The sequence below is a fragment of the Ruditapes philippinarum genome, unplaced genomic scaffold (assembly GCF_026571515.1).
Source record: "Ruditapes philippinarum isolate M1 unplaced genomic scaffold, ASM2657151v2 ctg359_1_1_1_1, whole genome shotgun sequence".
Lineage (NCBI taxonomy): Eukaryota > Metazoa > Mollusca > Bivalvia > Venerida > Veneridae > Ruditapes > Ruditapes philippinarum.
This window is the reverse complement of record NW_026863896.1, coordinates 185,815-212,839: the sequence shown is the minus strand read 5'-3', so window position 1 is coordinate 212,839 and position 27,025 is coordinate 185,815. Positions and strand designations below refer to the sequence as shown.

Below are 27,025 nucleotides of genomic sequence, written 5' to 3'. Positions count from 1 at the left end.
TACTCTTCTGGAGGACTTGCCCATATGGGCATCCAGCGGCAAGTGTCAATAAACTAAAGTTCACACAATGGCTAAATTTTGCAAGCAATTAAAAGCCATTCTAACAGCAAGGTGAAGCATTCTAATAAAAAAAATTTTATTAATAGGTTACTTGCTTTTTTCTCACTAAATATTATAAAACTAATTTTCTATTAGGTTCTTATTATCTCAAATATAAATGTTAGTAAATGTATTTTATTCTTGATTCTCTTAATACTTTTGTTATATCTTGAATTAAAAATTTAACCATTACCAATAATAATTATAATTGTTTTTTTTTTCCATTTTCTAAACTTTGATATCAATTAAATCATATATAAATGTTAAAATTAAGATATTTACATTCTTAGCCTGATTGTATTTAAATAAACTATTCCAAAATTTTAGCTTTCAGAGTAGTTTTACATAAAATCAAAAACTGAAATGTTTCCCTTCAAGTAAATGTATGTAAGTGTAAACAATTGTTTTGACATTGTTTCTGTTGCACTTTTTTTTTACTTCACAGTCTTTATAACAAATGTCTTTGAAATATAGCATATTACGTATTATTTAGTATTATACTTAAAAATTCCTTTTGACAATTAAACTTAAAAATAATCAAAGATCTTGCATAGCATATTAATTGAATACTTCTCTTAAGTTTCTTAATAAATAAAAAAATCATTAATTCATGATTATATATTTGAATAAATAAAAAAAATCTAATATTTTGAGAAGAAAAACTCTTAATAAAATATAAAAAAATAAGAAGAAAATTTTTATAACTTTACTTTTTACTCAGAGTTAATATTTAACTAAAATATTTTATGAAAGTCATAAAGAAAAATGTAGATCGAAATATGTCAGTAACATACCTATCATTGTTCCTACAATCAGAGCCACACCTGAAAGTAGTCCCACCCGTTTCTTCATCTGCATCAACTCTAAGTCCACTTTCGGCTCGTCCGAACTACTGGAACTGCTCGACATCGATGATGACTTCTCAGAAACTTGCCGACACAGCAATAACTGGTCCCCTTTTTCACCATTGGGTACCTTCTCATAGCCAAATTTCGTAAGATCCAGGAGTTCAATATTTTTGATGCCATTACGAACGGGCTCCTCTTCGACCAACACACTGTCATTCATAACTACAATGTTCATATGAACCATAATTATATAAAAGTCCCGACAATATTTATTCACTAAATTAAATCAATACTTTCTCAATAATGATATCAGTAAGGTCTTCCTTAATTCTCTTTGTCACTTAAATAGTCAAATGATGTTTTTACATGAAATAAGGCACCATTACTATTCCGAGACTTTATCACAACTGATTTAATATCGCTTCTAGTTCTAGTAACTCGTCACCTGTATAAATAATTGTTCCAGGCAAAAAAAAAATTGAGAATCTATTCATCACAATCCTCTAAATAAGCGTTTAGATTTTTATCAGGTACTAACAGTCGCGCCATCAAACAATCAAATAACCATCAACGGAAATATGTCACATGACTTTTACATATTGATCGATGTTTTTCCCTACAAACTTAATTCTGCCGAGATGTTTTTCTGATATCAAATCCAAGGCAACAAGCTTGTGGGCGCCCTGGGATCTCAAATTTCTCATATTTTTAAAATGTTTTATAAATATCATCACTTAACAAACATCACTTTGTTGGGGGGGGGGGGGGGGGGGGATTTTTTCCAGTGTTTTAATCACACTTTTCTGGAACGAACTTTATATATGGTAAATGGACATTATTGATATTAACTTTAAGCAAACAGTAAAGGAAACTTGCTGACATAATGTAAGTGCTCATTTCAACATGCTCTTAAATCAAAAACTATAATGAAAATGTTTTTTTCCTTTCCCTATACTGTAGGCAGACTAACTTTTAAATCTCAGCTTGAAATCCCTGAATTGATAATGGACAGTTCCAAAAATAGTAGCTGGACAAGTCCATTTATGAAATTCAGCAGGTGAAGGGTTAACAACAAGTTATTACAGTAAACCATTAAATGGAAAAAAAGAGAAGAAAATGGATAATAGCTTTAAGACAATCACTTTTTATTGGTACTGAAAGTAATGGAAGGAAGAAAATTACTGTTATTATCTTTGACACATATAATAAGTGATGTCTCAACGCCAGGCAATATAATAGGACTCCCATTACTCAAAACAGTGCCTATATTATCTTGAACCCTTTCAGAATGCCAGAAAATTTCATAGATAAAGTTTATTGATCAATTCTCATAAAATGTTTAGCTTATAAAAGAAGTACCTGGGAACAATGTTCGGGAAAAGTTACAGAAAATAAGACAGAAGAATTCACTGATCTAGAGAATCTAATTTTATGAAACAATTTTAATGCAGGTGATATATGAGGGAACCAGCTGCACAAAATCACCTGTCTTCTCCTAAATGTGTGCAGTTCTAACTAAAGTACATTGCAATAATGTATTATTTAGATGAGGGTTAAAGAGAACCAAGATGGCTTATGCGAAGTTAAAGATTACAACAGGTCTTAAAGGAGAAAAACATAAAATAATATCTAGTGAAGAATATTTGATATTTGATTTTTTTGGATTTCAAGTCACATTACAACAACACTATAAAGGCTATATGCAATTTTACTGACAGAGGAATACCTCAGGAGTACCTTCATACATTATTCTAGGCACAAGTGGACACCCAAGTAGAACCCACATTTGTAGAACCACCAATCTTCCTTAATTCAGCTAGCTTGATCTCTTCCTCAGAAGAAAATATTCAAAGTCCCCCACAGGATATGAACCCACAGCGGTGAGTGACAAATGATTTGAAGTTGGCAACCATAAACATTCGGCCACAAATAAGCCATAGAATTTCAAGGCCCGATAATATCTGATGAAAGAAAATTAGACCATGATACAACCTCTCATATCGCAATATATTATTCCAATATACTGATTAACCCAGTTGTAACTTCATTAGAATATTAAGCAAATGACCATCATTAATTGTTAAACTACAATAATGAGGTGGTATTCCATTACAAAAGTCTAAATATACATTCTATCAAAACATCAATCAATATTCTACCGAATAACACTTAATTTCCATAACAGATTTTTTATGTTGTCAGGATAATAACACCTAAATATCTGGAAAACCTATCAGTCAACAGGATAGATTTTCATCATATGTTACCACATTAATATGACAAATGTCTACCATGTTCAGAACTAGCACTCATTAGCTGATATCATTCACAGTGTCTGATTTTCCAGAATCAAATTGATAATTATCTAAATTTACCCTGAGATCCTTACATACCAACTCATCTTTAATAAAGGAACCAAATGAACCATCACTCCCCAGTACATTATGTTGGTAATTTAGACATGACCAATTTTTGTAAAGTAGTATCAAATCAAACCGGGTGAAAATAAATGAATTCATTTTTTTTCCAGCAAACTTGATGAACGAACTTTAAAGGATGCATCTGGTTCGGTCTGATAATCCATCCATTAAATTGTTAAAAAAAATACATTTTCTATTTAATGATCAGGTGACACCTCAAAGGTGCAAATTGAAGTAACAGGGCCACAAGAATACTATACGTGGAAGTGACCAGTATTTTGAGAGACAATCATTGTGCATGGTTGTTGGAGTATGCACTTTCCAAAGACAACAACTCATAATCCTAGACCTTTGGTAGAACCGCCTCCGTGGTCGAGGGGTTAGAGTCGATGACTTCTAATCCAGTTACCTCTCTGGCGTGGGTTCGATCCCCGGGAGATGCTTTGGTAGTTTAGCGCGGAGGAAGGTAGTCTAGTACTGGTGTAATTCTCCAGGAACGATGGTTAGGAAACTACCCGCCTATATGACTGAAATACTGTTGAAAAAGGCGTAAAATGAAACAAACAAACAAACAAATAAACCTTTGGTTTTGGTAAGCTAATAATGGGCACAAAATGGATGCTAAAACACAATCTGCACAAAATCGTCATGCTATTTCTGGATTGCAAAAACTATACAATTTCATGTTGATGATGACAGTGAATGATTTCAAGGTGTTTCCCACAATGTTGTAATATTTAATTCCACATGCCAAACTGAATTTCCCCATTACATTTATAGAAATATATTGTGGGCAGTATTTACAAAGGATTAAAGCAACAAAAATGTTTCTAGTTACAAACCAGCCATCTCCATCTAAATAAATATTAGCTTCTGAATTAGGAACCAAGTCAATAAATCGAAAAACAAGAAAATATCATGTTCAATTTCCCAGTCCCTCAATTACAAGATCTAGTTTATATTCAAGACAGGTTACCTAATACAAACGACAAGAATTGTAAACAATTGTCATGGCAGCTGGCATATACTCTGTAAACAAAATGGAAACATTTATTCTTCCCTGACATTTGAATAATTCTTGGAAGAAATTTGACAACTGATTGATCGCTAAGGGAGTGCCATCGATTCTCAGAAAGCTAGTTTGATTGAGGAGAAATATCATGCTATAAGAAGAAACAGTAGTGTCTACAGTTGTATAATTATGTAGCAAAAACATATAAAACAAATATTTTCAGCAAAGTCTTTTTTTTCAAACAAATTTTGACAGTATTCAGAAACAAATATTAAGAAGAGAAGACCTGAGCGTCTTCTAGCTGCAACCGAATATACCCATGCGACCAGTGCAGACTAAAGTAAGCCCAAAAGTCTGTGCCGTCTAATTATGGTCTGCACTGTAAAATTTTCCTTAAAATGAAGAATGGTTTTAACCAAATTGAAAGATGGACAATATTCCATTTTAGATATTTAGGACAGGGATAACATGCACAAAAAATATGGGTAAAAAAAGGTCAAGTCTATTTTAAAGTTGAATGCTGGACAGATAAATTATATTATATATGCCAAATCTATGTCTTACCACTTCAATGGCAAAGGATCCTAAAAAGCCACATAAAACTGCATGAAACATATTTTTGCAGAAAGTACACCAAAGAGAAGGATAGAGACAGGAAACATTCTGCAGACACCCAAAAAAAAGACCCCACTGAGCTGTAATGTCTCATAAAATGGCATCTATTTATCTACTTTACCAAACATAAAATCAAAATCAATAAAGTCATTTATTTCCAACAAGAAAAAGAGACAAAAATCACAATTTTACAGGTAAAGATAACTAGATAATTACAAAACAGAATTTCAAAATAATTAATATAATAAAGTCTGTAAGTACTTTGTTGTAATACATGAAATTACATTTCTGCTTCCTGGAATATTTGTGATAATAACTTTTAAGAGGCAATACATAAATCTTGCAGTAAGCTTCTACCTATCTACCCCCCCCCCCCCCCCCTGCCATCTCTCAGGTAGATAATTATGTCAGTCAACTCAACAATATATCTGTGCAACAGAAATTTTTAATGAGAATGCTTATTTCTAGAGGTAATAACTGTATTTTGGTTGCCAGATAAGTACAGAGGACGGTGCAAAAAATCAAACATTTCTTGTGATCATTGGAATCTTTCTCAACTATCCGTTTTTTGCCGCAAGACTTCCTAAAATTCACATGATTTTAATCTGCAAGAATTTTTTTCGGTGCCACACTTTCTGAAATCTTTGTTTACTGTCATAAAGACTTCATTTAAAATCGTGAGGAGATAAGCTAGGTTATGTAATTATCTTGCTTTTATCGTTAATTTTTACTTTTTACGCCAATTTTGCACTTTTAGTCTACCATTCTTAAACCATCCGCGATGAATATATTAAAATACAGATGAAACAATTGTTTCATATTGTTCATTTGCTATAAACAGTTCCAGTAATCTTAAACAGAAAACATACAAGCTTTGACAACAAAAGAGTTCTAAAGCTTCATAGATCTTAACTGCTTTCGCAGGTCTGGAAAGAATGTTAGAACCACAAGGGGAAATTTACAGGTATTTCTGATGTTGTTTTGCTATTCTATGAAATTTTCCATTCATACCTGTGTAGTAAAAAGAATACAAGAATATTAGAATTGCTTTCATTAAAAATAGTTTTATGGCTTTATGGGGCTCTAACCTTAAATGTTTTGGGAAAAAACATGGTACTGTGCAAAAAAAACATAGTACTGTTGTAAAACGGTAAGACAAAAAAAACTGCATTATCCTACTAAGAAGATGCCTGAAAACAACCCCTGCTAGACAGGGAAAAGGCCCTGAATAATCTGATTGTGAAGCATCTGAAAAATGAAAATACATGTGACTTTATGGACCTTTAACGCAGAACAAATTAATGATATTATCAAAAACATTGACTGAACACTGGCAGTAAAACTCCAAGAACATGCTGATTTTGGAAATGGTTCATACTTAGTGGCACTAAAGTATACGTATCTTCTACTGTAATCTTTTTTTGAGCGCTTCCAAAAAAAAAAAAAAAAAGAGAAAAAAGAACGTCACTTAAGAAGTAAAGTACATTGTTGCGACATTGTTGGTAGGTCAATTATGACAATGCCCTATTACAAACTATGCTACTTTTCTTAATATAATATCTTTTATGATGATTACATCATTCAATTGTTGCTATTATAAATCCAGTCCGACAAATCTTTGGCAAAAGAACAGGAGATCAGATTGTGGTAGGTTTTTTTTTTGCTCGACAGACGTTTGGCACAGCAGCTCTGATAGTATCGTATTATATAAGAGGCACAGTAACCTAAAATAATTCCACTAACCAATTAGCAGGACACAGTCTATTTCATTAAAACAATTCAAAAGGACGTGACATGACATTCGTTCGCTTGATAGTTTTCTGCGATACGATCTTTGCTTGAAAATTTGCCAATGTAAAATGGAACAATTTGCAGTATTGCAAGCATTATACATGTATGCCACCCGCATGTTTGACGTAATAATGTTGCCTTAATTGATTTAATATAAAAATTCTCTATAATATATATCTGCTCACCAGAATAATTAACAAAATCTATTGAAACAGTTCAACATGATCAAATTTCAAATTCCTTTTTTGTTTTCTCATGGGTAACAAAATTTTGAAGGAAACTAACTTCTCATTTCATTTTAGGTCATGGAATTTTGAATGAAAGTTTGAAACTGTGAATGGATAAACTAATGAAAGGAAGCCTAAGTGGCATGGACAATGTTTCTTTTACATAACATAGAGGACAAAAATAGGCCATATTTTAGTTGATAGAACTGTTTTTATTAATAATAAATATCAATCACTGATTCCATTTTTATCTGAGGCAACAGAATGAGATGTGCCAACCAAAACAACCAATTTGGCCAAGAGTCAAGGGGGGATATTTTAATCTACAGGCTGAAAAAAACAGATGATAGCCAATCTGTTAATTAATTATGAAAACCCTGCAAAAAACTTTTCATCAAGTTCCATAGTTTTGCTCCAAAAAAATATCTTAAAAAATATGTAATAATATCATTCTGTAAAAATCAAATTGAAATTTCTTCTAAAAGTTAACTCAATTTATTTCCAATTCACTAATGTTTCCACATTAAAAAAATTTCTAATTGAAAAGGCATTGGTCGTTCCAATATGAAAACAAGAAACATGAAAAACAACAAAAAAACAGACTCTCTCTGAGTTTATAACAATGTTGTCAAGAATTGAATCTTTAATAACATATTCTTTACGATTCTACTGCTCTTCATTGAATATCTAATAACATATAAATCTTATACATTTCTTAAGATTTTTCCAGCCGGACTTCTGACGTCAGATATGTTTTGCTCTCTTTAATTTTCATCAAGACTTACATAATATTGCGTGAATACAAAAATATCTACATCAGTTTATAAAATATATGCAAATAAAGTCTGATTGGGGGGCTATTGTATATCAACTATAGCGTGTGTTGTCCCGCTCTTGTGTTTGTAAGGATCTGTTTAAGGAAAGTAAATTATTATGTATGAGAATAACAAGACATCTCTTGCCTGACAATGTCAGATTTTATTTTCTACATTTTCTTGAGTAAGAGTTCAATATTGCGTCTGCTACACAAAACATGCAATTTTCAGTACTGGAATAAGCTGGTCACAGCTGGATGTTTACAAAATGTACATTTTATAATGTCAGCATCTCCATGAGCTGTATCAGTATATGATATTTATATGTTAGGTTATGTAAATAGTTAAATATCATATAGTGCAGTTGATGCAACCTTTCTGGGTAATGACATATCCCCTTCCCACATCCCCCAATTTAAAATCAGGCATTTTCATTTTTTCAAACCATAAGCAAAATGTTTTTGTTTAACAGCTCATGAATTTCTAAATGTAATTCATATGCATTTTACAACTTGTACACAAAATATCGTTCTTTGATATTAATATTTTACAACACAAAAAAAGTGTGTAAATAAAAAGCACAAAATTTGTCAAGATTCTAGGCCAAATAAAATAGCAAAGGTTTTAAGAATAAGCTCCTTACATGAAAATAAAAATTGGTGAAAAAAACCCTGAAAATTCTATTCTCATAATTGAAAAAGTAGATCCAATCCCATCCAAAAATAAATATATGCTAAATACAACAAATGTATGGTAATGCCATTTAAATTGAGTAAATCTATAAGGACATGTTGACATTGGTATCTGACGGGGGAATATTTATTTAACCTTTCATTCAATATGCCAAACGCAATCCCATTTTATATTAGAGACCAATTTTGACTTTTAACAGTTTTGAGAAATTGTTTCATCATTTTTAAAGATTTTTAAAACAGCACTATATATATATGGCTGAAAGTAATTTAGTCATTATTTTCATGATACATACACCTGAGGAAATGAAACATATTATTTCATTCTATAAATGCCCCACCCCCAAGCTAGTTTGATACAATAATAAATCCAATACTATAAAATAATAACTAAATGTACTTCAAACCTGTTTTCTATCATATGTTTTTATGTTTCAACAAAATTATTTATACTATGCTGTAAAGCCTGTAATGCAGTAAGCAAGTTAACTAAAATTATTTTCCTTAATAATTCAATTCATTTAGTATATAATAAAAAATATTAAAAAGAAAAGAGTTCAACCCCCTCCCCCTCACCAAATAAAAAAAAATAAACCCCCTTACACACAAGCAAACAAATATCTGATACTTAGATACTGAAATCCCTTAAACTTAGAATGAACCATACCAAAATCTAAGAAGGACAAGTCCATTACATAAGTCAGAAGGATTCATGTTATATTTTTGTACAAGAAACAATACATACACTGTGCAAAGATCATCATTTTGTTAAATCATCATTGTACACATTACAAGGATGTAAAGTGTAAATTGTACAACTGTCAGTCAATTCATTTATATACATGTATTATCTCAGCAGGATATAATATTATAATACATTCAATATTTCAGGCAAATTCACTTTCTGATTTTAAAATGCGTAATAGATTGCTAATAATGTATAGAAAATATAGGAAAAAGGCATAATTTGCAAATATCTATGGCAGTTTAAAGAGATAATAAATGTCAAGAAAGATTTACATTTTAGATTTATTTTAAAATTCTAAAATTAATATCTTAAGTAAAATGCAATTTCTATGTATGTTCCTCATTACTTTGATTTTATGTCACCAAAAAAATAAATGTTTTATAATAAGCCGAGATTAATATTGTTGAAAATTTAATAAATTAACGGAAACTTTATGAACAGAAAATCCTAATAAATCTGCCAAAACGAGGTAATTTAATGGACTTAAATTATTACATTTTTTTAAAATTTCAAATGGACACTGTAATGGTCATGATTATAGCAATTTTATAATCTTTACTAATGGATGCAGATAGAAATAATGTTACAACTTTACCTTTATGTGGTATCCAGACAAATGCAATATTTTGTTCATGGTACCGCCTATTTATACCATTACAACTATCAAATATTGATAATACAAGAATTTTAAAGGCCGGGGAAATAGTAATGTTTCATTCCGTCATGTTCTGATCATGCTAATGTCAAGTAATTAAAATTTCATTTATAAGCCTTTATCATTTCTTGATTCATAATGAGCTGGGATAAAGAAAAGAAATATATATCAGATAACAGGACATAAAGCTAAAACAAGAAAGCTTTGGTGCTTCTTTCATCGCTCACCTGAGAGATGTCTGCATTATATCAAAGCTCATGAGTGCAAGCATAACTCCAATCAATTGTTTCCTATAATCAAAGCCTACACAATCTTAGACACAAATTTTAGACACAAAACTTTACCAGGATCATTAACTGAAACATTACGACTGAAAATCATGAATCTTCACTACTGACCTAGTTTTTTTTACCCCAGTTGACCCATACTCAAATATGATCAAAATCCAGGGTCTTTTTAAGTTTCAATGATTAACCAATAGATCTACTTGAAACAGCTTTTCACTAGTTAATACAACAAAGTTTTTCTAAGAATGGGTGACCGTTTTTGACCCCCATTGACCTATTTTATTTTTATAACCTAGATATCATCATTACTGACACCATAGGCAAGTCTCTTCTCAATTTTTTTAATTATCTTCTCATTTCACCTTGTGACATAGTTTTTGACCCCTGATGGCCCATGTTCTGTTGACCTGGTGACCTAGTTTTAAACTTCTGATGACCGAGGATCATTTTCTTTCCAAAACAAACATTCTGACAGAGCTTGATAATAGAATGTTTACAACACAAATTTGGGATGACAGACAACAGGCCAATCCTAGAAATTAACAGGTGAACTAAAAAGCAAACTTGACAACAACAAAAAACACAGTTAATCTTCAAACCAATGATCATTTTATAATGGCCTTAAAGCAATTAAAACTGATTGAAGACCCAGACAGTTTAAATACTCCATTAGAAATTCCCCTGATTAGAAAATAATAAAGTGCATATCTAATCAATAATATACTGTGAAAAAAATAATTCATAACCCACTCTGTTATAAAAGAAATTAACAGCAAAAACTTATAAGCTGACAGATTTTCAGCTGCTCATTAATAACAATTTTCCAGCCCTTTTTTTTATAGACACAATAAATACATTTAAAAGATTGATAAAACATGCAAATCTTGTGTAATTTACATTTTCAAGTGTTAAAATGGGGGATAATAATGATGTACTTTTAAGGCATGCGGGCCGGGAAAATTTACGTATATAATCAGTACCTTGTGGTATTTATTTTACCCCACTCTATCATTTTACAATAACGATTGATTTTCTTACACTGTATGTATATATTTCAATAGATTAATAGTTTACTTATACAATAACTTGAATAAGTATATAGAACTGTATTATAATATAAGACTTAATAAATCATATATAATAATTGATTAACTGACATGTAGATCTTTAAAAACAGGCAACAGAAGTTTTTTTAAAATTGGCTACAAAAAACATTCAACTTCAACATTATATACAATATTGTTAAAATAAAACAAAATGTTCACAGTTGTTCAAATACTTAACCTTTTAAACTTGTTTTTTAACAGATGCATAAACCCATACAAACCAACAAATATTCAAAGATCTTTAAACTGACAAGTTTTCAAACAGGCTACATAAGGGGAGCAGTGGCATTGTGGTTAAAGTGTCTGCCTTTCAACCCAGGGTTCATGGGTTCGAGCCCTAATCGGGTCACATCCATGTTTCTTCATATGACACCACTGTACTGGTTGGTTCCAGGAAGCTGACTCGAAAGTGATTTAATAGCTTAAATAAAATGTCTAAACCTGAACATGCTATATTCAGCATTGTATGTTAAATTAGACATTTCAAGAATATGTAACAACTTTAAAACTTAATTTTTTTCAAAAGTGGCAAAAAAATAAATAAGTATAACAGTCATATCAATTCATGTCCCAACAAACTTACCTAATAAATATAATGCTACATGTATATAAGGCTGTCACACAATGAGACTTATGTATAGGATATCGACCGAGTACGAGGTCTTTCCTAAACAGAAAGATCGATGTACGAGGCCGATATCCAACTTACACACCGTAAAACTATATTGGCTTGAGCAATGGCTGATTCGGAACATTTGATGTAATGCACAAATATTATTTTTAACACAACGCATATACAGGTAAGCTTTTATCAACGTTCTGCTTAAATACAATATATATTTTGCATTTAACTTTGCTTTTCCCTATAATAATAATAATCAAAAAAGCTAAATGTGCAATTTGTCAATAATAAAGTGAATAGGTCTGTATTCGAAAGTATGTTGAAGTATGAATAATTATTTTGATAGAATTTCGTATCAGACAATGCAGATTCTAGGACATTTGTCCCCGGACAGTTGCCCCCCGGACGTTTGCCTTCTATTTTGCTGTTGTGACTTGTCATCTCGTGTATAGATTTTTGTATGTCAATGGAAACATAATAGTTCATTTATTCATGGGTGCTATTTTGACTTTCACAAATTTGCACGAAATTTTTGTATTTAAGCACAATGAAATTTCGACAATAGGCAATGAATTTTGGTAGCTATCATTTCAACAATAAAATATTTTAACATTTTTAAAACAGGGAAGTGGGGCAAATGTCCGTCCCTTCCAAAGATATAAGGGGCAAATAACCGCCACTGGAAAAAGGGGGCAAATTTCCGAGTGGGCAATTGGCCGAAGGGCAATGTCCAGATACCCAACAGACCACGAAAAACTTACATATGTATATTGTTGGCAAGTGTAATTTACATGAACCAAAACTGTATTTTATATAGCAGATTAGAATGTTCTAGAATAAAATATGATCGTTCATCATAAATCTTTATACTAAATCACTTATAACTTTATTAACATTTTAAAATCGTAATAATTATGCTGTAATTACAGCTATACAGTTTCATAGATATGAACTTGAAACGTCCATTTTGTTATATTGTGAACTTAATGATAAATGAACCACTTAGATTACTATTTCTTTGAAAAATGACGCGATTAAATAAATGTTAAATGTGTCATAACATTGATATGATATCCATTATTTTTATTCAAAGATTTGATATAATTATATGATTTATTTTTGATATGCAGGAATAATTGCTTAATGCATTCAATAAACATTATCTTGTTTAAAAAATGTATCCGGATTTTGTAAGACAGGAACATTATGACAATCATTTACATTTTATTTCAATTTTTAATTTTTGATTGCATTTCATGTTTTCTTTGTCTTCGCTTTGGCAGGTCTATATTTTTCACGTGTTTTTCATGACCGAGTCTGTCTGACTAGAACAGACCTGTGCACGTGCAAAAGATAGACCTCATAACGGACTTTCTTTTGTTTAAGCAGGTCTATCCGAAAAATATAGACCTGTCACAAACAATAGAGGAGGTGTGTAATTATAACTAAAGTAGTCATGCTGGCTGCTAAATAGCCCTCGTAACTCATAATCATATATCTACATTCATTACAATGTCAGAAAAGTTGCTCATTACTTCAAACTAACACTATTAAGATGTTTTACCTAAAAAAAGGTAAAAAGACAAGATCAATAATAGAAATGTACAGAAATGCTGTATTAAATATTTACTTTTATCTTTGAGGGCAAGTAGATCTTTCATATTGACACTGTCCTGATACACAGAGGGTTGATTATGACTGATATTTGAACTGTCAGAACCTGAAAATAGACAAATAAAACATGTTTGAAACTATTAAAGTGAGTCTATAACACTCTTCAAAGCCTGGTTAATAAATTAAGGTCATATAGAGGATGAAGACTTCAGATGTTCTTCCTTGCACTGTTTCAAGCACAAGTGGCTTCCAGGAGTAGAACCACCAGCCTTTTGTTAGCTAGATTGACAGCTTCCTCCAAACTCAAACCCACAATGGTAAGGGTGTCACAGCAGAGACCTACATAACATTTCAACTTTTTTTTCAAGTGAAGGATTTAGGTTTGAGCTCTACCAAGGCAACAGCCATTTTACACCACAGCAAAGAATGCAATGAGCAGTTTATACAGTCAGCAGAATAAATATTGTCATTCTGTCACTCTTCTACTTTGTCTATTTTAACTTTTAGGAAAGGCATGCTACTTTTTTCTATTTGTCCTCCCACAGATTTTACTCAGGAAATTACATGGACAAGTAAAATTTGTATCTTTGGTTTGTTTGAATCTAAATAAATAGAATATATTGATCAATTTGTTTGGGTTTTTTTTTATGAAAAAAATTTAATCACTTTAGTAATACACACATGTGACAGAAATCTAAACTAATCATTATCAAAATGCAAACTCGGTCCACAATGCAAAATACATGTAACTGATAAAATACATACGCTCTTATCATTTTGTAAATAACATTCACCTTAAATTTCCTGTTTGTTCCAAAGTTTTCATACAATTATTTTCTATTTTTATACATATTTTAAATTGTTTTCCATTTTTTCACTAAATAATGTCAATATTTTTCATTGAGATAAATATAAACCCGAGTTGTGACCAACTTTCTATTCAGATATGTAAATATGACCAAATTTCTACCATAGCTATGTAAATATTTTAAAACTGGCAATTATTATAAATACTATAAATAGTATTTAAAAGTTGCAGGAAAAATAGTTTATACAAAAAAAAAAAAAAAAATCAATTTTTTTTTTGTTGAAAATTTTCAATTATTTTGTTATGTCAATACAACATTACTAAATAATGTTTGAGCCTTAAGTCTGCTAGCAGCAATTAAATGATACCCATGCGACCAATGCTGACCAAGATCCGCCGTTGCATTCATGCCTTCTGATCATGGTCTGCACTGTTAATTCAGCTGGTATAAATAATGAAAATTTTCTGTTACTAATAAATTCAAAATGACAAATGGTTTTGTCCAGAATGAAAAAGTATATTTTTGCTAATAAGAGTAAGCCTTTAAAAAAGCTGTTAATGGTAATTCAAGATGATTTAACTATCAACTATTTAAGCACACAAACAATTACAATTCTATTGAATTTTCAAATCAATCAAACATATTAAAACACAATCATTATGTACTCTTTTTTTTATCAATTTTTGTTTAAGTAATACATACATTTACAACACTTCCATTTAATTTCTTAAAGCTATTCACTGTATGCTATATTTTGACAGCATTTAAATTTTCTGCCCATTTATTAATTTGTCGTCCCAGTAGCAAGTGAACTAAAGCATTTAGCTACCAAAACATATACAAACAGTAATAATTGTCACAAATGTGTTTTCTTTAAAAAAATTTATACCATATACAATTGTACATATATTATACAAGTTTTTCCCCTTTTTATATCATATAAAATAATAACAGGAAAAAAATGTAAAAAAAAAATTATTATATATACATGTACATTAATCAGTAACCTTCAGCAATAAAAGAGAATTTTTCTTCGCAAAAAAACAAAATTATCTAAAATATCTTTGAATTTATTAAACTAAAATTCACTTTTGTAAAATAGGTCAGGGCTTCTTCAAACAGAATATATACCGTCAAAATTAAAATCCATTAAAATTGTCCTTTTTTGTCCTTCATGAAAAAACCCCACTATGAAACCTTAAACAAAGTTTCCAAGCTACCAAATAATTCAGTAAACGAAAATGTGCTTATTCCTGCACGTCCCAAGGTTAAATGAAAAAGATCAACTTTAAAGCAGCTGAAACCTCTTCACTAGACAAGATGACTCGATTTGAATCTGAATCGGTTATTGTTAACAATATAGGGAGATTCTGCTGGTAGAAGTAATGAAAAATAGAAGCCATGCATTGCATCAGTTTAATTGAAGAAAAAAATGATAACATGTATAGATTTCACAAATTGCATCATTCAGATTGAATGATCAACAACAACAACAACAAATAAACAATTGATTACATCATCATTTTCTTTTCACTTTTTTACAGAAAATCTCTTGATTTTAATAAACTCCTTAGTTACAACACAAACTCCTTAGTTACAAACATGTTTTTTTGCTTACTATTTTACCTTTTTTTCATTTTTAATTTGTTGACATTGTGTTTCTCATTAAACAAAAAACTATGGGAAATCTGCCAATACAAAAAGCCGGTACAAGTTTACCTTTCAAACATAGTTAATTCTTTTACAATTAATCAATGACATTCAATGACAAGTAAAATTTTCTATTCTTATTCTTCTATGCCAAGATATCCTCTAAAAAGATTTCAATAATTCAACATTTTGATATTATAATATGATAATTGTTTAATCTATAAAAGATTATAATATAAAAACCTGGATTATATAAAAAGTATGTGCTATAATAATAAATTAAGTTCGATGATTTTGCAATTTAAATAATTGTATTCATTTGTCAGCCTTTTAAAATCTGTCTTTTATTTTATTTTCAATCGTCAATAAAGGCCGAACCTTCCTACATAAATTAAAATTCAATCAACCACATTTATACAAATTATATTTTTACCATGACAAAAAAATGTAAATCCTATCCTATTCACAAGCATTATAAATCAAAAACCGCAGAAAAGAAAATTCTTGAAACAAATCGCAAACCTTTAAATCCGGAATCACACGTGTCAGTCCGTTGCATAGTTTCAAATCAATATCTTGTACAGAATTTAAGGTGACTAAAAGCAGAGGAAAAAAGCGGAGAAAATCCAGAGAAAATCCTCCTGTTTTCAATAACGTCCGCGAGAAAACAAAGTCCTTTAGCAACTGTGTTTCCAAACTTAAACCCTTTACAAATGTATACATGTATTTTATAACCTTTGCGGTAGCACTGATCAATTGCCAAGATCTATTATAATCTAAAATACAGTTATGTTAGACTGTAAACTTTAAACTATTCACAGTTGAACTACAATCAAAATCAATCTTTTAAACCTGGATTTTCAATAGTGATCATTATAATTAATCTAAAGCATTTTAGGTTTATCTCACAGTGGCGGAGAGGGAAAAAAAAGAATAAATTGTCGTATTCCATACGTTATAAATTATAACCCTTACTTTAAATAATCATTATAAATGAAGTAATTTTCATATCCTGGAAAGAAATTACAATAATTCTCTTGTACAGCCTACCTGAATTATTATTATTAAACTAGTAATAATAATTATATCCAAGGGAGATTTGAAAATGACAATTTCACATGCACGATAAAACTCGCATATATTTGTACAGATGGTCTAGATATTATTTTGTTATAAATTTGAATAATTATGCCAGTAAAAAGATACTCTTAATATAATGTAAAACAGGTAATTTGGCATAAAATTAGGCAACGTGTAATAAATTAATAATACAGTAAATTTAAACAAAATTTGTGAAATTTGCAGTTCTCTGATATATAAAATATCAGCTAGCAATTTGTTGTGTGGCATGCAGTTGTTATACATGTAGTTAAATAGATACACACAAATATAAGACATAAACACAAAATATATATACCACAAGAAAAAAAGAAGTTCTGAAGTAATTTTCTCTGGCAAAAAATGTTGTCAAAACAATTGAATTTTTTTAAATTTCAAACATAATTTCATTTTTTTTTGGTCAAATTGATATTACAATAAAGTTAAGTTGGTCAATTCTACAACTTAAAATAGTCTTACCGATAAAACCAATATTTTGTGACTTATCCATTATTATAAATTAATTTCACCAACTGACTAATGCAAGGGTCAAATCTTGAATGACAAATGGTTTAAATCCTTACCTAAAATCCTGGTAGACCAAGGCATGTTCTAAATAATTATTTGTTTATTGTGTACTTTGATAAAGTTTTGAAATTTCATCATTTCTTTTTTTTCAATGTCACATTGAACTACAGAAGTTCAACAATTAAAAAAAAAAATTTGTAATTTATCCTTCTCATCTGAGATAACTTTCAACAGTTAGTATCAACATGTTTCATATGATTTCAACACCACAATAATACCTTAAAGACTGAGGAAAAAGAGATTACAGAGATAATTTAAAAAAAAAAACAACAACAATTGTATTAAATCTACAATTGACTGTGATAATATTGAATGTGATCTCTTTTGTACCTTATTTAAGGAGGTGTGCTCCTGTGAATGTGGGGGTGGTGGGAAGCAGGGGACGGGTTATTATAAAGTGGGTATATGATGAAATGGTACATAGATTATCTGGTATTTAAGGGTATGTTATCTTCTTTTTCTTATGAAATAATATAAGTCTTAACATCATTTACATGATGAAAACCAAATGGATGTTTAAACATTTGTCTCATCAAAACAAATATAGGTGCTGCAACCTTTTATCCCAGTTGACCTTCAACGATTTGTATTCACCTTCATCGATTTTTTATTCAAACAAATAGATAAAACATGTAATAATTACTCATCTATATATTGCATGTATATTCATAAAAAGTTCCATACACTAAAGAATCAACTTGACAAATTCCAATTTCAATTAATAAATGTTATCTGATGGCTTATGACATGGAAACAAGAATTACTGTGGTCTATTAACCCTGTAAGCCAGATCGTGTGAGTACTGACTTAACAGCAGGGAAAAATTCAAAAGAGCTGCAGATTATATTCACTCTCTTAAGTTCCAATGCAAAGTGAGTGAACATTATGAGCTTTTTATGTATCGAAAAATAGCAAGCCTCTGAATTAGGCGTTGGGCGGGACAGTGTACCTGGCCTTCAATTGCTGCAATACTTTAATAACTATAAGGGTTTTTTTTGTCACAAAAACTTAAGTCTCTCAAAACTAATTATGGTCACTCATAAGAAGTTTCATTGAAATCCCACCAGTAGTTTGACATGTGAAAGCCGGAGAAGATTTTCCTATTCTAGCTCTGGCGGACATTTTGTGCAGTGAGGTGATGTGGAACATGCCAGTGATGTGCACAACTAGGGAAAGTACTGATCACTCCACAGTAAAGGTTGGTTGAAATCCCACCAGTAGTTTGACCTGTGAAGGCCGGACAAGATTTTAATATTTTTAGCTCTGGTGGCTATGGTATTTTGTGCAGCAAAACGGAACGTGCCTGTGATGTGCACAACTAGAAATGGTAATGATCACTCCTGTAAAGTTTGGTTAAAATCCCACCAGTGGTTTGACCTGTGAAGGCCGGACAAGATTTTTCTATTTTTAGCTCTGGCGGCCATTTTGTGCAGCAAAGTGGAACGTGCCGGTGACATGCACAACTAGGGATGGTACTGATCACTACTGTAAAGTTTGGTTGAAATCCAACCAGTAGTTTGACCTGTGAAGGCCGGACAAGCTTAATGCGGACGGAGGGCGAAGGTAAAAAACAATATGTCTCCCATAAATTTTGGGAGACATAAGCATACTGAAAATCACCAGCAACTTCACAACAATCTATAGTTTACATTAGCCTCATTATATATACTTTTCTATGTATGTTCATGGTAATTTATAATCCTGGTAAATAATGAAACAAGATGACAACCCTTGTATTAATGATTAACCAACATACCGGTACCACAGAAACTTGCCTTACTAGTTGGTTTGGTTCAGTTTGAAGTCACACTGACTCTAATTTTGGACAATTTTTGTCTGACAATTATGTCGGACATTTTGCTAATAAATTAAGTTGTTTAGGCTAAGAGCTTTTTTGCTTTAGCTTGTGAGTCAAATATTATATTTGTAAGTTGATAGATAATCATTAATTTTGTAAAGAAAACCATGTGAATGATGAAAAAAATTTTAAGCACTGATCAACTCACCTAATTTTAAACTGCTTTCTTAAAAAAATAAAAAATTAAAAAATTGAAAAAAAATTTGGAAACCTTTTTTTCAAAATTTTTTTTTCAAATTTGAAAAACATTTTTTTAAAAAAAATAAAAGGGGTTTTTTAAAATTTTTTCATTTTTCTTTTTTGACGCCAACTTAAAAAAAAAAGGAAAACCCAAAAACCGCCAATCCCTTAAAAAGGTTTTTTGTAGGGGCCAAAAATTTCTTCTTTAAGTTTTGGTAAATAACTTTTAAGGTAAAGGGCCCACATTACCTTGACCTTTGATCCCCAAAAATTTTTAAAAGGGGGGTTTTCAATTTTTAAAAAATCTCAATTCATCATCAAACATTTTTTTAAACAAAATGCGGGTTGGCAAAACTGCAAATATTAATTTTTCCAAAAATACTTGTTAAAAATGCTAATAAGATCAAATAAAGTAATTTATGTGCAATTCTAAATGCTCTTTAAGTAATCTTATCAGGGTAAACCGATTAAATTCTAATTAGAATACATTAGCAGGCAGATTAAATTGTGATAATTCTAATCTAAAACTTCAAATGTTATAAATGTAGCTGAGCTTTTCCGGTTCCCATTTCCAATAAATTTAAATTTCACTCTAAAGATTTCATTTCCATTATCAAACTTGAATGTTATTCTAAAGATTAGGCAGTACAATCTATTTAAATATTTAGATTTGGAAACATATGGTAACACCCAGTCACAAGAACAAAACAAAAACAAGTTATTTCACTTCAGTCATTTTGAAATATTACAATAAAATAAACCCCAAAAAACACCAAAAATAAAATTCACCAACCTGTATTAAATGTAGTATAATGAACTATAAAACCACTTCTTTAACTAACAGTAAATTAAGCTGTTCGTATTTTTAGACTTTTTAATACAGCATGGCCGCCATTTTTCTCTCTCTCTTAGTAATAGCGAGTTACAGATCTATAGGAAAAATATTCTCTAGGAATTCAGAATAACGGCAGCATTCGTATTAACCAATACTGCCTACGCAAAGCTACACCATCTCTTGACGCATTTCCAATTATTGGATCTCATGCTGGCATAGAAAATTAGCATATGAGAAAAATAGTTTCCATTTTCTATCTCGCTAAGTTAACCCTTAACCAGCTGAATTTCTAAAATAGACCTGTCCACCTTCCATTTTTGGAACTGACCACTATACTATTGGGTTGATCAACATAAAGATTTAAACAGTATAGAGCCTGGTCAGACTTCACAGATTTGCAGACTGACTTAGCACTATACTGGTGGGTGGTGGCAAAGGCTAATGCACTGACATCTGACCAGTTTGTTTGGTTTTAATGCTGATGTTAGTGAATTTTTGGTCATATCTTGACAATCAAACTGGCTTTCCTGAATAACTTATCAGCAATTACTTCTTTCTTGCCCGAGGATCAAACCAGTCACCCCTCGGTTATAAATCCGAGATTCTTCTTACAGAGCTCGGACCAAGTTCTTGGGAGACATTCTATGTAGCCTTAAACATTCAGTTTTCAGAAGAAATTTATAAAATTAAATGCTTTCAAAATACAGATTTTTTATCATTGTTCAAATACCACCTGGAGAGATTTTAAGTCCTTATAAAAGACACCTAGCTAGGATGTACAATATTTTGTTGCACAAAATATTGTAATGTATATAATTTTTACTGAGTTTACTTAAGTACAAGTCACTTCTTTAGCAAAACCCAGTCAGATGTCTTAATACACGCAGCTTGACAGTAAATCAATGTCTCGGTTATACTGCACGTCAGCTCTCCTGTACTTTATCTATGTCTCTCCTAAAGCATGGATTAATGCACGTAGGCACTTACAGCAGGTAAAGAAAAGGCAAAAATGACAAACTTTAAAATGGTATCTTATCAAACCTATTCAATGAATGACAGTGTCAGGGTTAATCGGCCAGAGTAAATCAATTGATTATTAATTAATCACTGAACACTGTTTTAATCTATATACATTTGATATACAGATCATGTCAGTTTTGCATGTTATGTGAAAGGGGCAATCCATTTGTCTTTTGAATTTCACTACTTTAATTCTCAGCTCAACCCCACGACTCCCAAAGATTCTTGAATAAATTCGAAATCATACATGTATTTTGTCAAATGGTACTACAATAATATACATGTATATACCGGTAACAGTGATTTTCTTACTTTTATAACAGACTCTGAAAAAAGGCCTCTTCCCAATTGAAATTTTCTTTAAAATCATGTAGTTTTCCCAAAAATCAGAACTTAAACCAGCTTTTTTCTTCCCAAATCAGTCATTTTAGCGATAATTTTTCCCAAAATCAAGAGGCTAAGGCCTTTTACCAATTAAGTGAGAAAAATCACTGGGTAATAAAAATTTTCAGGCAGGGGACCAAGTTTGAAAATTGGTCCCATTTCCCTCACACATTTTATACTTTCCCCTATTTCTGATCAACCAATAAAAATTATTTTTTTTTACACTCCCTCCCCCCCCCCCCCTCTCACCTTTTGTGAACCTTTTGGACCTTTTAGGAAGTCTGAGGTCAAAAAAAAAGATAGTTCAGTTTGTTTGTTTTTTACCCTCTTTTTTGGCCAGATGATATGAAAAAAAGGACCAAAGTGTTTTAAAAAATCCTTATGAACTTTGATTAAAATGTCAAGAAAATTATCAACTTCTTGTACTAATGAAGAGCAGTTACCAAGGGGAAAGAACTTATACAAGACAGATTTGATCATTTGAGTAGTAACAAGAATTATCTACCTTTACATATTTAATGTATAATTACACAATATTTTCAGTGGGGATTATTACCTTTAAAGCAGAATGCTTCCAGATTCATGCTAATTTTCATGAAAATTTTAATATGTCAATTGTAAAGTGAATAAAAGAAATAGTTAAAACATCATGGGTGTGGAAATCCTATGTTCGACTTGTCCTATTTATATATACTGGCGGAGAAGCAAATCTTTCCATTGAAATTGTCTGTGGACAAGTAAGTGAAAATCTGAGCCAGTCAAGAAAACAAAATACTATATTTCTACCCCTTATCAATGAAGAACATTTTCATTGATATGAGGTAAATGAGGTTTTCGGGCCTCAAATTTTTCTAGGGTCACTCAACCTGCAGGACGAGTGACCCTATAATTTTACTCTAACATTTCTATTTTTTTTGTGCATAGATCTAGTGACTATAATCAATGCCCCAGTACTTTATCCAGTGTAGGGTAGCAAGATCAGCAATCTCTTGTAACCCCCTCAAGGTCTGACACCAAATAATTATTGTGGTGCTTTTTTAAAAAATATATTATAACCTATATCTTCCTGATATCACCCCTAGGCTAGCCTTTATAATATGTCTGCAGCTAATTTTAACTTTTTACACAACATAATTTCTTCAGCAGGGATTTTGGGAACATGACCCATACCCATGGAATTGGGAATTTCAGCGGTGTTTTGTTAAAAATTGGGGAAAAATGCATGACTGAAATTTTGCAGTGATTAAATGGATGCAAACAATTCCTGTCTAGGATGGCATCTTCAAACATTTAAGCACTATTACAGTGAAAAAGCCCTTATTTGCAAAGATTTTAGAATTTGTTATTCAATATTTTTATAATTTAACTTTCAATTGGGAATTTTTTCAACTGCTTCAATATCTTTTTTTAAATCTTGGACTCTAAATAATATTCCCACATTCAAGGTGTGGTCTTATAAATATAATATAAGTGTTTGTCCTGTCGGGCAAGTAGTTTTTAAAACTACTTGCCCTGACCTAAGACTTACTTGTCCTGACCTAAAAGTGGTAAAAATGTATATTATCAGAAAAGAAAAACAAGATCATACATTATTACTTCTTGTATTAGGTCATGTATTAGGTCATGTTAACATAAGGCAATAAACTAGACATATTGTTTATGAAATTGATTGTTAGTTAGACACAAATATTTTTTGTATTCAGTAGTTTATCTAAAACATCAGTTCATCAATCATCATCCAGGCTAATAACGACAAATTGATGTCAACAGCTGTAAACGTGACTACGTTCATAATGTTGTTATATTAGATAAATCAATAAATCATTTTTAATGCAAAAAACTTTATTTAACAATTATATTTAAAGATAAATACGATTATATACATATTTTCAATGATATCTTTACATGCACGCATCAAAATTAAAACGACAGCATGACCCAGGAATTACCTTGTACAAAATTAAATATAGTCTATTATTAGAACGGGGAATTACCTTACCCATCACATTTTTGCTTCCGTTTCCTATATCAACAAATGTACATGACCGTAGTGTATTCACATTATTGATAATAATTCATGGTGTATTTTTGATTTACAGATGTTTTTTCTATTTACAGTCAAACTTGTATTAAGCGAACGCACAAGGGAAACACCCAAAACGGTCGTTTAATGAAACGGTCTCTTAACCCTTTACCTCATATTATATACGCGAAACAACGCACTTTCGACCCCCCCTTTTTTTAGGCCTCAAATAGTGAAAAAATGTCCTATTTGGGCCCCAAACACATGTTTTCGTTTGAGAAATGTTGCTAAAAAAAATGAACATTTTTTCGGCGCATCCCCCATCTAAAAGATACATCAGGAAAATTTTGGACTTGTGAGAGGCTAAAAATGACCCCAGGTCGATCATAATGAAACGTGTAACCAACGCTGAAAAGCCTTAGACTCTATCTCAATCCCTTGAGAAGTTGTAGCACTTTGAAATAAATTTTAATGGAAAAAAATCGAGGCAAAATAGTGATTTTTGGCAATTTTGAGATGTCCCCTCGTTGCCATGGTAACAGGAAATTTAAGACTGAGCATGTCGTTACAAAGGCAATGGTCCAGTCAACATTTGTGCCAAGTTTGATTAGTATTGAAGCATTTTTCATAGTTTCATAGCAGTTTGAACTTGTAACAGGAGGCTTTTCAGTGAAAACGGCCATTTTTCACAATATGCTCATGGGGGAAAGGGCAAAGCATGATAAAAAGTCAAAATTTATACATGACATCTTTCTTTTGCTGTGGAAATGTTTTTCAACTTCATTTATATAGATGTTTAATAATTAGAACGCTCCAATAAGCTAATGTAATCTAATGCTAATGTAAAAAAATACCTTTCAGATATTTGACAAATCAGTTTTGATCCATTACATACATATTTGACATTTTTCCAGAATTTTTAAACTTCTCCGTTGAATTTCCTTGTCTCCAACACGAAAACCCTGATAAGTGAAGCTTTTTTCTGTTGTGCATTTTTCATTTGAAATAAACAAACTATATCTGATTGTAACAATTAATTTAATTGCTGATCAAGTTCAAGGTCAATTCAATGCAGTCTAAATGTCAACAGCTAAGCGTATACACCATCTGAGTTGGGGCGGAGCGTTGCATTGTTTTATCAATATTATTGGATAATACACGTCACGTGTATACTTACGGTACTTACCTTTATTTGCATACACTAAAACGGATTGGCAAATAGAGTTTTTCACACATTTATATATTATGTTGTGATTGTTGACACTTGTGACATTATGAGGTGGCGTTCTCTAAAAACACAATTACTTGACAGGAAAAAGTGGTCGTTTAATGAAAAGATTGATCTCAATTAGCTGACTAATTAGCGGCCGTTGGTCGCATTGAGCAAAAGTCTCTTAATACATTAAAGATATAGAGAGAAAATGATGGGGGGATTTGAAAGTGGCCGCTTAAGACAAACGTCGCTTAATACACATGGTCGCATGCTGTATTTTGTACATGCATTTTGTCAATGATGCTTTTTATTTCACTTGCTTTTCAAAATAACTTGCCTGGACCAAACTTTAAGTTGTCCCGGGCAGTCAGACAACCGTTAATGTCGAGCCCTGGTTCAAAATTCTGCAAAAATTCACAATCTACATATATTAAGCTTACAATTGTGTCTTTTTCCTGATTTTTTTCTAATTAAAGTGATTAAAATCTCAATTTGTCATTGCGTTGATGTATTGTTTAAAATTAAAACATTATCTTACTGGCCATATTCAAACCAAAGTTGAATTGCTTTCAATTTGATTCGCAAATAGTTTTGATAGAGTGTTTACAGGGGCGTATCACGTTAGGGTCAGGTTCTGATTAGTGTAACAGATGAAAAAATGCCCCTTAAGACTTAGAGTGGTAAATTCAATTTGAAATCTATCTGAAAAAGGCTCATTTGAGTAATTTCGTGTAGATATATATAAATTTTCATTTAAAAGAAAAGAATTCACAATTTGAATATATTTTTTTCACAATAATTATTATTGTCACGATTTAAGGAAAAAAATCGCTGATGATGAAACTTTATCAAGGAAATTTTCACCACATTAAACACAATTTAAGTCTCAAACACAAATTATTTTAGCAAACAACATTTCTAAATGAATGGGATACAAATAATGTTAGCGCAAATTTAATTAATTTGTATGAGCAAAAATATATCAGAATACCGACAAAATCTTGTGTTGCTTTTACATTTAGCGCCAGATGAACTTCCTGTTTCTTGTATAAACTCTATACACGGTACATTTCTATACGGAATGAAATGAAAGTAATTTAATATCACGGAAGGGATTAATAATTCAAGAACTTCTACGTTATATATACACATTTTACTGTTTAACAATCAATTCTGAATTCTGTAATTAGGAAATCTAGGATACTTAATTTACCAATAGATATGCAATTACACTTGTTTGATACAATGATAGCACCCATTTTGTTGTATGGGTGTGAAGTTTGGGGTGTTGAAGATGTGAGTGTTGTGGATAAATTTCAATTAAAATACCTAAAGATAATTCTACAGTTGAAACAGAGTACTCCAAATGTTATGAATTATGGGGAGTTGGGTATTACCCACTTTCAACACAAATTAAAAGTAGAGTTCTTAATTACTGGGGTAAAATAGTTAATTCTAAACATGATAAGATAATCAGCATTCTATATAGAACAACTCATAATTTATATACTCTGAATAATATTAAATCAGATTGGGTCTGTTTTGTTCGAAATAATTTAAATGATCTTGGATTGTCGCATTTCTGGATAAATCAAAATGTGGAATCTCCTGCTTCATTCAAGAATACTGTCAACTTAAGACTGCGTGATCATTTTATGCAAAATTGGAGAAGTACAATTAATAATTCCAGTAAATGTCTAAATTACAGGATTTATAAACAGGATTTTTGTTTTGAGCCATACCTCAGCAAGTTACCTATGAATTAAGCTTTAATTCTCTTTAAATTTAGAAGTATGAATCACAAACTTCCTATTGA

The 27,025-nt window shown here is 31.0% G+C and overlaps 1 protein-coding gene across 8 annotated transcripts in view; it reads right to left on the bottom strand.

The window, feature by feature from the left end:
* The window catches only part of LOC132723689 (b(0,+)-type amino acid transporter 1-like), a 56,330-nt gene extending 29,954 nt beyond the window's left edge, over positions 1-26,376 (bottom strand). Inside the window, exons 1-3 of one of the 8 annotated variants that reach the window (XM_060708459.1) lie at positions 26,205-26,376; positions 13,568-13,657; positions 894-1,169 (exon numbers count right to left, since the gene is read on the bottom strand). In XM_060708459.1, the coding sequence (XP_060564442.1) occupies positions 894-1,169; positions 13,568-13,657; positions 26,205-26,361 (523 nt within the window). In that variant the 5' untranslated portion in view covers positions 26,362-26,376. The other 7 variants (XM_060708466.1, XM_060708465.1, XM_060708463.1 and 4 more) reach the window with 7 other exon arrangements.
* Between the last annotated feature and the right edge of the window lie 649 nt (positions 26,377-27,025).